This window comes from Zonotrichia albicollis, chromosome Z (assembly GCF_047830755.1).
Source record: "Zonotrichia albicollis isolate bZonAlb1 chromosome Z, bZonAlb1.hap1, whole genome shotgun sequence".
In the NCBI taxonomy this organism is placed as follows: domain Eukaryota; kingdom Metazoa; phylum Chordata; class Aves; order Passeriformes; family Passerellidae; genus Zonotrichia; species Zonotrichia albicollis.
The window spans coordinates 39,072,651-39,088,659 of record NC_133860.1 but is presented as its reverse complement, the minus strand read 5'-3'; the positions used below and the strand labels follow the sequence as shown (position 1 = coordinate 39,088,659).

At 37.9% G+C, this 16,009-nt stretch overlaps 1 protein-coding gene across 1 annotated transcript in view; it reads right to left on the bottom strand.

The window, feature by feature from the left end:
- DMGDH (dimethylglycine dehydrogenase) overlaps positions 1-15,979 on the bottom strand; it is a 39,941-nt gene extending 23,962 nt beyond the window's left edge. The window contains 6 exon segments of the mRNA XM_074532887.1: positions 155-403; positions 6,905-7,109; positions 7,554-7,718; positions 8,989-9,087; positions 13,878-14,043; positions 15,820-15,979. Coding sequence (XP_074388988.1) covers positions 155-403; positions 6,905-7,109; positions 7,554-7,718; positions 8,989-9,087; positions 13,878-14,043; positions 15,820-15,896 — 961 coding nt within the window. The 5' untranslated portion in view covers positions 15,897-15,979.
- Positions 15,980-16,009: the final 30 nt, after the last annotated feature.

Below are 16,009 nucleotides of genomic sequence, written 5' to 3'. Positions count from 1 at the left end.
AGAGTTACAACTATTCTTTGAAAAAATTTTTGCATTACAATCATGCATTGCAAATATTTTGTATTTTCTGTCACATAAGGCAGCATGACAGCCTGGGATTTATGCTCATTAAAATGTGTGTTATTATGTTTAAAGATTTAATATTCTTAGTCACCTGGTGGGACTCCATTTGTTACCCATGACTCCTGGAGCTTCATTTTCTCCTCACTTTCATATGGACCAAACAAAAGTCCATCCCTTTCTTGCCTTAGATAGTATGATCCTTCTAAGTCACGGATCACGGGCAATTCTGTTTTTAGGGCTTTCACTTCAGGGATAGTTGATGTTACAACATACTGATGATGAACAGGTATTAGAGGGTGCCGCAGGCCAATCATCTTGCCTATGTCATGGGCCCAGAAGCCTAGAGAAGAAAAAAACCAAAATCAAAATAGAAATATTTAAACATTCATTTCAGTGAATGGAAAATGACAGTAAAATATTTGCAGTACACACTGTGCTTTTATGTGCAACAATTTTTCCCCCATACTTCTAATTTTCACTTTATTTTTCATATTACTAGCATATTTTTCCTTCCGTAATTCCATGTCCTTTTTTCCTAATTATACTATTATATATTATTATAGTATGCACATATCAAAATATAACTACTAAATTATAAATTACACTTCTAGAAGTTCAGAAGAGAATTTAATTAACAGTTCCAGAAACCCCATGGCTTATTTCAGTAAAGTAGGTCTACAGTGTACTCCTAACAAAGTTAGAGACACTTAAAATCCGGAATAAATTAACTCACATTGTAAGTGTGAGTTAATTTAACATCAACCAAGTCCCTTACTATCAACCAAATGAGCTTGCATGCTTTAACAGCACCTTAGTTAAGTGCTAACATCCCAACAGACTAAGGCAGTACTTTTCAGGCAACTGACCTCAGGAATTGGAGTTTCTCTCCTCTTTCATATGCATCATGTGACTCACATTAATTAATGTCTCACGCAGCAATCAATTCATAATGATGCTTGTACTGGTGAATAGGCAAGTGTGCTCTCCTACAGCCATCACATTAGAAGTTCTGATACAGACTCTGACAAGAAATTGCAAGCAACCATTTCCCTGCCTCTGCAGCTGGCTCAATATCCTTCATGCATACTGTGAAAGAGAAATCAGAAAAGACCTGATTCTCCTGTGCTAAGGTTAAATTGGTATGGCACACTCACTTGGTGAAGTATCTGTGTCAGAATGAATGAGTGGAAACCACTTAACTGCCAAACACTAGTTTGGGCTCTGTGTCACGGCTCTCACATCTGCTATGAGGCTGGAACAGAACAGACTTGGGAACCAGACAGGTACAACTGACTGGAAAGGCAGCTGCTCTCAGCTGCTTTGAATATCCCTCAGCCCCACTCTCCTGACTTTTATATCAAGGACCAGAGGTCTCAAGAGTGGGAATGAAAGGGGAAAATACAATGAAATAAGAGTTTCAGGGGAGTTTTCACTTTTGGAGTGAGGGTTGGAGGAAGACAAAATGAAAGACAATGAAGAGGTAGCACGGCCTTCCAAATAAAAGGTTGTGTGCCATATGGCTCCAAGCAAAAGAAGGCAAGACAGCCTGGTTCCTGGGAAACCAGCTGACTCCAAACTGCTTAAGACAAAATATCTCCAGCAAGATTTTCTACCTAACACAACTGTCCCTTCTCCTGGGACATAGACATCATGTGCCCAGCTTAATGTGCAACTTTTCCTTCCTTTTCTTCCTTTGGTTAAGAATTTGTCTTAACCAAATTTTCCTACCTCTCTCCTCAATTCCATTCTCTCCAAGACCTGGTGAAAATTTCTCAGTGCCCCAAGGACATTGAAAGGCATAAATGAGCTTGAATAGCTTCACCAGGGATGTCCACCCATACCCATGGGCACAGGAGTCCCATTCCAGGTCAGCTCAAGTCCTTCAGAACCTGTCTGAGCTGGTTTGATCGTGTGCCTGTTTACAACTCTGTCACAACCATGCCTGTGCCTGGCCAGGAACAGGAACATATTGATTCAGACCCTGATCCGTGGACTACTTCTCAGCTTGACCTCAGATCAGTCTCAACTCTACAGTCCTGCTTATCACTTGGCGGGCATCATTTGACCTTGGTTACCGTCACCAGGCCTGTTCCTGACCTGTGGTAACATTCCTGGCTTGGCCTCAGCCTGGCATCATCACTACGGATCTGACTGTGCCCCATCTCCACAAGTCCACCTGGAGGCCTGGACCGCAGGCTGACCCCAGCTGCAGGCCCTGGGCCTCCCCTGCTCAGTCCCCTGTGCCCTGCCGGACAGGGCCCTCGGTGGCTCGGCCACCCTCATTTCCCTGCTTGGCTCCCTGTCCTGTGGGGAGCAGCCGGCTCATGCCGGTTGCTGACATTAACTGGGAATACGTCCTCTCACCTCCAGCATGGCTTGAAGCCAGGACAATTAGGAAAGTTGAATTGGGCCGTGCTGGCCTTGCGCCATTCCCCTGTGCCAGGATGGCTGTCAGTCTCTTATTTAATATTACAAACCAGCCACAGGGCCTAACACCCACAGTTTTAAAAAAATGCAAAGTTTCCAAGGAAAACATTTTCTGTGCTTATTCACTTAACAGTTACTGACAGCCAGGTAAGGAAAAGCAGCAGAGGAAATCCAGCACCACGTTCAAGAGATCTGTTCAGCTAAAAGCCCTTGCCCAGTAAATGCTAGAAACTAGCACCTGTTGTAGTCATCATATGTAAGGCTTTTGCTTCTAAATGGCATCTCAGCATTTGGAGGAGACTCATTGCCAGAACATTTGTTATTTCAGTTAGATTGGTTGAGGGGTTATTGTGCCATAGAGTGACCCAAAACATCCTTTAAGGCTAATGAAACATTACTTATGTTCTCCTAAACAGAAGACAATGAAAAAAATTTGAATAAATCTGCATTTCTAGCACATATGCAAGGGTTTCCTTCATTACACAGGATACATGCAAATGTGGATTTAAGTGGCAGGTAGCAATCTTTAGGGAGCTCCTTTTGATTTGGGCATTTCTGTGTCACCTACAAATAAAACTATTTTAAGGTAAGGTGAGTTAGTGATTCACAGAGAACAGAAAAAGTTAAAGTAGCAGAAAATTAGGTCTTTGAAAGAGCTTTGTTTCTTTCTTAATAAGAAGAAATTTCTTAGCAATTAGATTTTGAGAATAACATTACACACCGAGCCAATTTTAAAGTGTTTTTCAGTAAGAGACAAATAGTTTAGGTTTGTTTAAAATAAAATTTACAGCACTATTATTCTAAAAAAGTCACACATCATAAGTACTTTTTTAATTGCTTAAAATAACAAAAGGTGACATTTACTAAAAGAAAAATACTACAGTTTCTTTGTTTTTAAGGTTTTTGAACAAAAACAAAAATGGCAAAAAGAATACGTTCTCCGAAACAAAATTCTAATTGGAAGCAGATGTCAAGTCATATCACACATAGTAGACATAAATGAAGGCATCTATTATATCTCTAGGACATTTGTGAAGATTAAATTGTAGACACTGCAAACATCTGATGCTGAAATATTTAGTGGGAGTATTACTTAACATATCTGCTGAAGTATGTCATCTGACCGTTTCTTGGTTTTGAAAAAGAGAATCTTCTACCACTATATATAAATGCTTGTATATATAGTGCATGCATGTCTGAAAATACATGCTTATATACACACACCCACACTGTATATACAGACAAAATTCACAATTTTTGGAGACTTTAATCAAACATTCCATTATAAATAGGCTGCAAATAACTTCAGCAGGCTCAGTATACTTGCTTCATGTCAGGGATTATTTATTAGGCATCTGCTTTCCTCTAAAATGGAAATCTCACATAAGGAACAGCTAAAGATTGGTTGGAACTAGTTTGTTCCAGTTCTGCAGCAGATGTCAGTTGCAGGGTGAGGCGGGGAGGGGGAGAGGGAATGTAAAGAGCCTTCTGATGTATTTTTCTCTGCAACATGAGCCTAAAATTATACAAGTCATGATCTGTAGTGGAATGAGGCAAGGCTGAGAAAAAGAATTAATGTTATCTGAGAAAACATTTATAAGAGATATGTGTTATACAGTATTGATTTTACATCATTAGCCAGAATGTTAAGCAATATGTGCTTCAAATATTCGTTTTGGCTGAACAGTTAACTACACAGGAGAATTAGGTAAATACATTGTTGATTTTAAAACTTATTAAATAATAAAAAAAGACTTATGAAAAGCCCACAAGAGTGCATTCTAATATTTGCAAATAAGCTCTAAAAAGCATTTACCAGAAAACCCTGCCTAATATCAACTTGATATATTAGCCAAAGAAAGATAACTATACTACAAAAATATAAGAAAATTACTACATCTGTGATACTTCATCCATATGATGCAGAGCAAATAGGTGGGAATAATGAGTGTCTGGAAGTTTGTGACCTAAATAAGTCTGATTGCCAAGAGAGCTGCCTTTCCCTTTCATAATCTTAGATCTGTTCCAGACCAATATATCCACACTGTGTAACAAATGATACAAGGATCCTATTTGTAAGAGAGCTTGTGATTTTGTAACTGAATGCTGTTCCATAGTTCATGCCTGAAAGATATGAACTGTCAGTCCAAAGGCAATCAAATATTGACACCTCTCATTTTCCAAGTGCTTGACTTTGTGATTTACATAAAATTTTTAAAATTTGGTTTCCCTGGTTGTGTGGCTTATTGCCTTCTAAAAAGTTTACTAAACTCTTCTAGTCCTCTTTCTCTCCAAAATTCATTATATGGCACTCATGAGCAAGCTTAGAGCCTCAGAGTCTTGTTATTTTAACGAGGCATATAGCAATAGCAGGTGATCACCTATGTATGGAAAACATATATAAGAAAGTGCACTTCTCCATGGGCTTTCCCGTAGGTCTTTACCAAAAGCCTGGAATGATTTAACATAAGACAGGGTTGTCCATATCCCTGAATCTGAAAGAAAGACCTCTAAAGCACATCCCCAGAGAGTCCAGCTGTTTGATCCCACTGTCTCTAAATTTCTCTTTTTTTTTAATGCTATCTGAAATTCTACTTTTACTCAGGTCCTTATATCCTTCTTCAGCTATTTTGTCACCATGTGCTAGTCAATCTCCCTCTCCAATCCACTCCTATCTACCCTTCCATTTTTATGACATATTTCACCAGTCTTTCATGCTTAAGTAGGTCAGTTTTCCACTCAGTTTCCCATACAACCATTGCTTGAGTATCCTTAGTAATAATTTCATCTGAAAAACTCCTAGCTTCAGTTTCCTTAATGAAACAAATCAGATACCTTCCCACTATCTCTCTGGTGTCATCCCTACTGCTACCATTCACTCCCAGTTTGAGTTCCTTATTCACTAAGTCCTGTATCATCTAACTGTTCCACTTGTTGCCAGTGCTCCTAAACACTTTCAGAAATCTTTCCAAGGCATTTTTCTCTCCCAACCTATTACCCTTCCAGTCCAATTCCTTCATAATTCCCATTGTCACCGATGGTATTTTACCCCCCAACAAGAGTTTCTATCTCACTTAACCTCATTTTATCTGTCTTGCACTAAAAATAGGTGCTTTTATTTTTTTTTTCTGTTCCATTGCAAATATAAAGAAAGGAATTATAAAGGTGTATTCTTGCTCTCAGTTCACTTGTCCCATCTGAGTAAGAAAGTCAGCTTGGAATATCACAGCTTCCAACTGAAGCCTGATGATTCACTGCAATGGGAGGTATGCGGGACTAATGCCCTAAAAATGCAGATATGATCCAGTTTGAGGCAGAGACAGCAAAACTTTAATCTATATGGTAGATATTCAGCATGTTTTGAAACAACAGAAAACAGAAAATCTTCTTCTACGAAGCAGAAAGCATGCTTCACATAAGACTTTTCACCAATAATATATTTTTTTACACTTGCATAAAGCAGCGTAATAATAAACGAATAAATTTAGATTTACTACAGGTTTTCAGACTTATTAAGTTGCTAGGAAAATAAACACAATTCCAAAGGACACTTGCCCAAAAGTTCTTTGAAGCAGAAACATCAGTTTGGCCTCTTTAACACAATGAAGAATAACATTAGTATATGTAAATACAAGCTCCCCTGAGTTAGGCAATTTTTATGACATACAAAAAATGCACTGTTAAGCCAAGCACATGTTTAAAATGTGACTCAAAAGACAACAAAAAAAATCTTCCATTTCAAGGGTTTGTGGATGGAGTTAAACCTTGGAGAAAGATCACAGTGAAATAGGCAAGGTCAAATTCTCAGTCTCTTAAAAGAAACAGTGAAGTTATTTGTATTTCGTGTATACATTCCTTCTGCTTTCCTAGGTATGTTTCATTAGGTTTTAGAGAAACGTTCAGTTCACCTATTGGGCACTGGAACAGGCTTCTCAGGGAAGTAGTCACAGCACAGCCTGACAGAGTTCAAGAAGTGTTCGAACAATACTCTCAGGAAAATGGTGTGACTCTTAGGGATGTTGCTATGCAGGGCCAGGAGTTGGAGTCCATGATCCTTGTGGGTTTTTCCAACTCAGGATATATTCTATGATTCTGTGACTCTAGACCTGGACTCTCTCCTACACAACTTATTGTAGACCAGTAAAGGTCTCTTTTGCTACAATAAACCTAAGAGGGCAGTCTGATAAATAACTGCTGGAGACAAATCAGGGCAAATACTTTTAATGCCTATTCAAGGGCAATTAATGTAAGAGCTAAATTTTCACCATACTGTGAAGAAATATGTGCAAACCACAAATCAAGTGAATGTTCAAGAACATATATATTCCTTATACATGTAACCCACACAATTCAGTACAGGTGTTAGTTAGTATGTAAATCTGAAAAGCACTCTAAAGCTTATATTAAATCTTACCTGCAGTATTCACAATTCTCTTTGCTTGGATTATTCCAAGTGAAGTTTCAACTTCCCATGTCCCGTCTGATCGGGAGTTCAGATTAGTTACTTGCACAGGATAATTTAACAGAGCACCATATTTTCTGGCTCCTGCAGCCAAGGCCATAGTTAGAGAATAAGGATCAATATGACCGTCTCCAGGGTTATACAGGCCAGCTAAAACCTAAATGGAGGTAAAATCCCCCAAAATGAAAAAAAGTACCATTTATCAAAATTAGATAGTTAAAAAAAAAAAAAAACAAACTACTTTCTTACTTGAATACAGTAAACTTCAGGAAGTCAAAGAAATTTTCAAAATATATAATAATTTTACCCAACCTAACAATGGCCTATGACAGTCAAATTCCTCAGATCTCCCATGAAATCAAAGGCTGCAATTCTTTAATATTATAATATTATAGACACAGTAATTAATAGTATGTACTCTGACACACAGTATGCATAAAATTCACAAGTTCTGATTTTAGGCTATGACACATTTTTTTCCAATGAAAACAAGAATCTGTTGCACAATTCGTAAAAAGAAAGGAGACTCTACATGTATATTTCTGACAGACCAATATTTAAGTGCAATGGAAGTTACATATCATAAAACTAGCTTCTTTACCTTATCCATGTTCAATAAGGGAAATAGCTCCTGCACTTTCTCAGGCGTGATTAAATATTGCTCTGTTGGGTGCCAACCAGCACGAGTCATTTGGTATTTGAATTCATCCACCCTAGTAGGGGTTGAAGCAATTCTGATACTGCCAGGCTGATGAAACCCCACAGGCTAAATAAAAAAGAGAAACAGCAAATTACTGAAAGAATCTTTACTGATTGCCATATATGTATTTTTTCTGTGCTAAGAGGAGTCTACAGGAATTTTTCCACTAACATCATTAAGAAAAATGCAAGTAAGCTATGGGCCCTTGAAGGCAGAGGCCTTGGACATAGACTCCTAGAAAAAATAATTTTTCATGAAGTTATCAAATTAGCTTCCTAATTTAATGCATACTATCTTCAAAACAGTTAAAAGAAGCCCTTATTGAATGCCACGATACATCTATTTTACTTGATATATACATCATATATACTTGATATATGCACTCACACACTTTCAAAAGTAGAATCAGATACTTCTCAAAAATAAGTATATATGATATACTTTACTTTAAAAGCTGTCATTTGCATGACTTCCTATTGAATGTTTATAAGCACCTTTATAAACACAATGAAAAACCACTCACTGGTTTTGTCTTTTTAATAAATTAAACTTCCTTACAGAGCTGGACACTGAATGTTTACTTTTCTTCACCTTTTCTATGTTATCTCACAGGACAATGATAAGGCTGAATAAGTCTTTCACTGGAACTCACAATGATAATCTGATGTGCCAGCTTATCTAGTTGAGTAGCAGAAAGAAGAAAAGAGCATTTTATGACAAATATGAAAAATGTCTGTCATACATACATATATATATATATATATATATGACAAATACTAAAAATATATGAAATTTGTAGACTAGTAAAGTGAGGTTCATTTAATTTTTGCTGCAGTCCAAAACAAGTGCAAGTTAAGTAAATGAAATCTATAAGGTTGAGAGATGCCAAATGAAAAAGATGACTCCTGTGTTTCCCCACATATCCATTCCTTAAGTCACTAAATAAAAACATTGAAAGGAACACAAAGAATTGCAATCATCTCAAGTAGAGACAGCATAATATCATATGAATTTTTAAGTAGACATATTTAAGGCAGGAATGTATCATAATCAATCTGTTCATTCCAGATTCCTTGTACTATTTTAGCTCCTTTATCAAGTTAAAGTTGCAGACTCTCTGTTGTGTCTTGAGAGGTTTTATGAGTACCATTTTCCTAAACTGCAGAGGGATCTGGGAAACTATCTACAAAATGTAGTGACTGGGTACGAAGAAAAATGTATTTCAATAAAAAGGTGCTACTGCTACTTCACACCATTATCAACTACACTTTTTTGTAAGACTATTGCTACAATTGATATTGCTCTGAATTAACACTTCAAAGGTTAAGGGGATTACCTGTCCTGTCTCTTCTTCAAGCTTTTCATAGAGTTTGATGCTGTAAGCATGTATTTTCTTCAGGTTTATTCCAGGATGAAAATAAGTAGTTAAACCAGCCTCAAATAAGAAATAGGAACAATAGATTAGAAATGCAGTGTTCTTGCCTTCCTTCCAACTGTCATCTAAAAAGGAACTGCCAAGATACTGTAAAGAAAAACAACACATGGATAGAGCCAACGGCTACAAAAATAAAAATAAAGTATTTTTTGTACTTAAGCCATTTCTGTTTTCTGCACAGGTGTTTTCCCATCTGTCTTTTCTCACCAAGTCTGCCAACCCATGATAGTGTTGCAGTTGTTCTGTCCTATCTGATATCTCAATTTATATACAATATCATAGTGCACCAGATTATTGAAATGCCCAGATAATCGAGTGGAAAAGAGTGTAAAATTAATCACTTGTCAGTATAATATTTTACAGTTCTATCTATAGTCTATTCATAAATTTGACTAAAAGTATTTTTGGCAATTTTCATTACAATCTGAGTTTAAGAAGAGATCACAGAAACCTACAGGAGGGAGATTCATCTAGTAAGGGTCCCATGAAGAACAAAGCAGGTATGTTGATTTCAGGAAGTCCTTGGGCTAAATTAGTAGTCTGGAAAAAATATTCCTTGCTCATTTCTTATTATCATATTGAACCATTAGCATCATACAGGACACAGCTGAAAACTAGATATTTGACTAAATGCGATTTTTATCTCATTTAATACATGTGTGTACATGCTGTGAACACATTTATTTAAATTACCTTAGAGTAAGCCCCAGGGCTGTTTCACTGCTGAGTTTTTAGCTGAAACTTGTCTGTTTATCAAAAAATAAAGGGCCTTTTTTCAGTGTGTACAGAATGAAGAAATAAAATAGGCATTGAAATATTTAAATTTCCTTAGCCATTAGCAATGTCTAAGAATAATTAATTTACTTCTACTTGCAAATTTTGCTATCTCATTTTGGTTTTTCCTGTATTCTTTTATTTATGTAAACATTTTCTGGCCTTCTTTTATTCTTCCAAATGTAGTAATAAATCTTCCAGATGTAAGGAAATTCCATTTTAGTGGTCACTATTAATGTTGTCATTTTGAACTAAGTGAGTCACAAATCACTTGCAAGTTAGCTACAAACCCATATATATTCAAGAGCATTTAATTTCAGGGATTAAATAAATACTTCAATCTCTTACACTTTCAAGTGAAGAAAAGAAGTTTAAATGCACTTAACATCTTTTGGGTTGAGATAATAAATATTTCTGATTTCAAGAGTGCAGCTGGCAGACAGCTATAACCCAATTTCACCAAATAAAAATTAAGATAATAAAATAAGAAAATAATTTTAATGAAACAAAAAGATTGAATGGGTCCTTAGGAGATTTCTCTTAAATTTCATATTCAAAGCAGGACCAGCTACAAGATCAGACCACATTTCTCAAGATTTTTTCCAGATTCTTTGAAAGTCTTCATAGACAGTGGCTCCTCTACTTTCCTAGCTTCATATGGAACTTTATATTTGGCCTTGATAAATTCCATAAAACTGTCCTTTCATCCTTGCAGTCTGCCTAGGTCCCTCGGCATGGTTGCCCTGCCCTTGAGTGCATTGCCTACTCCTCACAGTTTGGTGTAAACTTCGAAAGTGGATGAGCATGTGCTTCATCACCTACTCCATATTACTGATAAAGACATTAAACAGGATGGGTCCCAGGGCAGATTCCTGTGACATTCCACTTATTTCCAGGATTTGGGTAGAATATGACGCATTCACCCTCTAAGCCCAGCCATCCAAAGAGTCTTTTAACTTTCTAGCTGTCCAGCCATACATAACATCTTCAGCTGAATAAATGGATAGTGTGGGACAGGGGGTCTAAAGTCTTGCTAAATTCTAGGTAAGTCTCATCCACTGATCTCCCTGTGTCTAAGAATTCATAATATTCTGTAATAGACAGCAATCAGTTTTGATCTGACATGATTTATTCTTCGCAAATTTATTTTGACTCTTGCAAATCACATTTTTTTTCCTTTATGGACCTGGGACTCACTCAACGATTTTCTAAAGAACCAAACTAGGGGTAGCTGACCTTTAGCTCCTTTGCTCAGCCCTTTAGCTTTTTCTAAAAGTCATACATATGTCCTTTGCCACATCTCTGGCACCTCCACCAATTTCAATAGTATTTCAAACGTAATAGATCTGTGGCCTTGCCATGAATCAGCAGCATTATTGGATGCAGCCGGTCTGCTCCAACACATGAGCATTTGCCAAATTACTCCAGTAATCCCTGATTTGGTCCTCATCCATTGCCTGTAGTTACTCTCCTCCTTTAAACCAGAGGCAAGAAGGCACTGAGACCTTATGAGTGTAAATCGTGACTGAATTACTCACCTCATTCCCTTATTTTCATTTTTTCAGCATTTTGCTATTAATGCAGGAGAAGAAGAAGTTCTTGTTGCCTTTCATTTTCCTCACAAATCTTATATTTAGTTGAGGCTTGGCTTTCCTAACATCCCCTTCACATACACAGGTAACTTTTCTAAATTGCTGATTTTCAGCTTTTTCCTGCTCTGTCAGCAGTGTACTGCATTTTTCTCTAGAACTGAGTCATGAATTTGCTCTGGCCCAGCTGCTTTCCCAAGGCATCTACATGTTTTCCTTAATTTCAGCGTAAACAATTCTTGCAGTTGAAGGAGATTTTTCTCCAGGCTTTATTCTATTTTTCTAAGAGATTTTGTTATTGTACAAAAACAAGATCTGGAAACATAATTTAAAGAATGGCAACTTTGCTATGAGAATTGACAGAAATATTTTAAAGCATTTCTATCGTTGAAATTTTTAAATGCTGAAAAGTTCATGTACCAGTTTTGTTCTATTTCAATCAGTTTCAGATTTTATTCTAATGCCATTATTAAATTAGCTTTCTGAAGGGAAATGTTATTAACACTGTTATATACTAAACTCTCTCTTCTTGTAAGTGTGACCAAATTGTAACAACTAATTATTTGACTTGCACTGTGCTTTGCTGTCAGCAGCAAAATCAATGGCATGTTGCAAGAAAAAGTATAATGTAATATAACATGTAATAACTCACTCTGTTACATCTTTTGGTAATATAAAAATGTGCGTATTTGTTGCGCTGTCTTAATAGCACACATGAGGTCAGTCAAAGTTATCTCAGACCTGAGAAGTGAGAGAAAGTTTGGCAGTAACACTAGCAGGAATATTAGCTATCTGAAACACAATCCTGAGCTCTGGCAGGACCTTCCTGGACCGTCTAAGAGGTAAAATGTGGTGTAGTGCAGCAACATCTGAACCAGACTTTCAACATTTGTGGCTGCAGGCAATGTGCTATGTGCCATTCCAAGTCTTAAGAGTATGTGTAATTGTCATCTGTATTTAGTATCTGTATTTAGTGTCTTCTGTATTTTGTGAGGAAAACACTGATAAAGACAGAGTATCTGGTATAGCAAGGAACTCACTGTCATAGTTTTGATCTTTCTACTCATCTGAAACAGACATCACCAACTTTTTCATCTTCAGACAAAGTCCTCTAATAGTGAGTTCAATGAAAAGAGACAATGAAGAAAATGAGAAGATACCACGTAGTTATCTATTTAACATGGCCCATAACTAGGGATTTTACTGTGTTAATTGCATCAAATTCCTTCTAAGAGGTGTCATGGGGCGTCTCTGTCAATTTTGGTAGTGCAGGCATTTTCTCTGCTGAGCTCCAGCTCCTTACCTTTGAAACTGACCCTCACTCAGGGCTCCAGTCTTGCAGTCACTAAGAAGTCTGGGCAAAAGTACTGGAGTAAGGGTTGCTTTAATACTGCTATGAGCAGTGAGTTAGGGTGAGTAAGTGTAACAACAAGAACACGGGAAACATTCAGTAACAACACCATTCACGATTCTGGTTCCTTATAGAACTAGGGGATTTTTATTGTTTTTTACAAACATATTGTTTTGTATATGCATTGAGCAAATAAAATTCAGTCTGTGCCTCTATTTTGTAGTTATGATTCAATACATGAGATGCATGATCTGATATTTTACATGGCATTGCTCTGTTTGCCACACTGTTGTATTGTACAATTACTGAATGTTGCTTCTTCTTACTACACACAGCATGGTTTCTTTTGCTTTGTTTATTGAAAGCAAGTAAAATGAAGTATACTACTTATACACTGCAGGTAATGATATTTTTTTTTCATTTTATTTTTTAATATTGTTCTCTCAAAAATTCCAAAGAACACAAAACATCTGCACTAAGATGAAGCACTTCAGACTTCCTTTTCTGGGAGAAGTATGAGAATACAAATAAAATAGAACTAATTAATTTGTCCTCTGAAATGTAAATTATTGCATAAATGCTCTGTTGTATTAACAGAGTAGATCTAGAGACATCAAACTGTTGGGTTTCTGCTCTTTTGTGTTGCTACACACAGAGATAATCTCCCAATTTCAGGTAAGAATAGCTGGAAATAAATGGGAAAAGCATCCATTACTGTATTATTGTGGCAAGCTTTATTTAATTTTGTTACATTACCTCTCCAGATGTAGATTCAGAAAATATGTAATTACATAAATGCACATTGTGAACCAGTATGACCATGTGATTATCATTATTAAAGGAGGTGTTGGTACCCTGACATTATTACATGTATGTCTTTTAGTTCTTGTCCTTAGAATGCAGACAATATGCAGGCTTAAAAAACCCAGAATGTATATTTGTTACCTTTGCTCCTCCAAGATTTTATGTAATGTCAGCAATGGCACGAAAGACAGGGAATAAAGGTAAGGAAACTTCCACTACCACTGTATACACAAATGACTGTTAATTTGAGACATGAACAAAACATTTCTTACTGCATGCCAGGTAGATCCTGCAGTGAGCTCAGATTTTTCTAGCAGAACAACATCTTTCAAGCCAGCTTTAGCCAAGTGATAGGCTAGACTCACACCAACACAACCACCTCCAATGATCACTGTGTCTGCCCTGTCTTTCCCTAAGGAAGGAGATGAGGCTTCTTTACTAAAAAAAAGAAAAAATTACAGACAGTTAGAAAAAGTCAATTACACTTCTCCCCATTTCTTTTGTTTACAGCTTCAACCATAATACACATGGGTTTCTACTTGGGAGTTTACACACATAGCTTATGACCTAACCTGTTCACTCATATCCACTTTTAAAGTAAATTTTGTTTGAGCATTATATAGGCAAACAGCTGTAATAAAAAATTAAAAAACAAAAAACCAGAAAACAACAAAACAAGCTTGCTGCCACGTGCAACTTTAGATATTATTTATCCAATATACTCTTACATGTAGATCCTATTTCTCAAAAAGAAGCTGATGCATAACATGACAATGTCAAAACCTGACTTTGCCAAAGTACTGTAGTATGTGCAACAAACAGGCTTTAAAAATACTTACGTAGTAAGTCCCCTTAATAAATTTCTAAAACCAATGTCAGTAGACTAAGTCAGTATACATGTTCATGAAGAAAAAAGCTGGATACTTACTTTCATATTCTATTTTGCCATGTTCACAGATTCACAGAATATTCTGAGTTTGGAATGTATGCACAACAAACATCAAGTCCAACTTCTAAGTGAATGGCCCATGGAGAGACTGAATTCACAACCCTGGTGTTATTTGCAACATGATCTAAAAACTGAGCTATTCCCAGAGTTGGCATCTCCTACTTTACTTAAGACAAAACATTATAGAAACAGGTTTTTGTCAATGGCTCACACTGGCTGCTCCACACTGTACTTTCAAAACTACTTGAGTTCAGCGTAAACCAGAACTGCTGTCATAAGCAGCCCTATTCTTCTGCAAGATAAGTGATCCTCCTCTCTACTGCCTCATCCACAGACAGCCAAGCAGCAAGCTATATGTGAAAATTTATCACAAATTTTTAAGAAGCAATTTTTTTGGATGTGAGACAAGGTAGCACATGTTATTACAGCAGCAGTACAGAGTACCATGAATCAACAGTATCTTTCTCTCCAGTTAATCTATACTCAATTTTATCTCTCCTCCTCGTACACTTTCAACTTCTCTGGCAACACACTTTCTAATGTATAACTAGTCTCCCACGTCTCCCACTCAGAAATAAAGGCTACCAGTTTTATGTCTTATGAATGGAGATCTTATAACATTTTAAATGCACTTGCAGGCAGAACATGCACCACGCTTGTACAATAAATGGTGGTGAATGAAAGGTAAAATTAGTGGGAGCACAGGACGCCACAGCTGTTCTGTATTTGGTGCACCACACACACGCACAGGTTCTTTTTTCTGATTACATATTAATTTTTGCAAGTTAACAGTAAGCTGTTTAGCAGCCAGATGTGCGGCACTTACACCAGCTTCTATTGAATTTTGAGGCACAGGTCAAGCATAAAGACTTTTCTTATTGTTCTTTTATGCTGTGGATTTGAAATCTCCTCATGTGCCTTTCAGATTTTTAAAACCTTTGCCCAGGAGCCTGGCAAGAATCCGGGGTTCGCCTTCCCAGTGAACTAAACAGGTCACCCAGATGTTTGATCATGCCAGTTAAAACCGGTCATTGTTTGCTTATCGGAATGGCCCAGAAGACAACAGAAGGGACCTTGCTACACCAGGCCAGCCCCGCACCCCGGGCTGGCTCCGGCTTTGGCGCAGCACTGCGAGGCGAAGAGAGGCACCTCTGGCCGCAGGTGCCGCAGCCGTAGCTGGCTCCCGTCACCAGCGCCCCTTCTGCGCGTCCCGGACAGCAGCGGCTCAGTCCCTCTGCCCGCGCCCCCGCCCGGCCCGCACTCACCGCCCCTGGGCGCCGAGGGGCCCTGGCCGGCGCGGGGGCCGCAGCCGCCGCAGGGCTCCCCGCAGCACCGAGCTCATCCTGCACACGCAGCAGGGATGGAGAGCGCTGGCTCCGCGCCTCTCTCCGCCGCGTCCCGTCCCGTCCCGTCCCGTCCCGTCCCGTCCCGTCCCGTCCCGTCCCGTCCCGACCC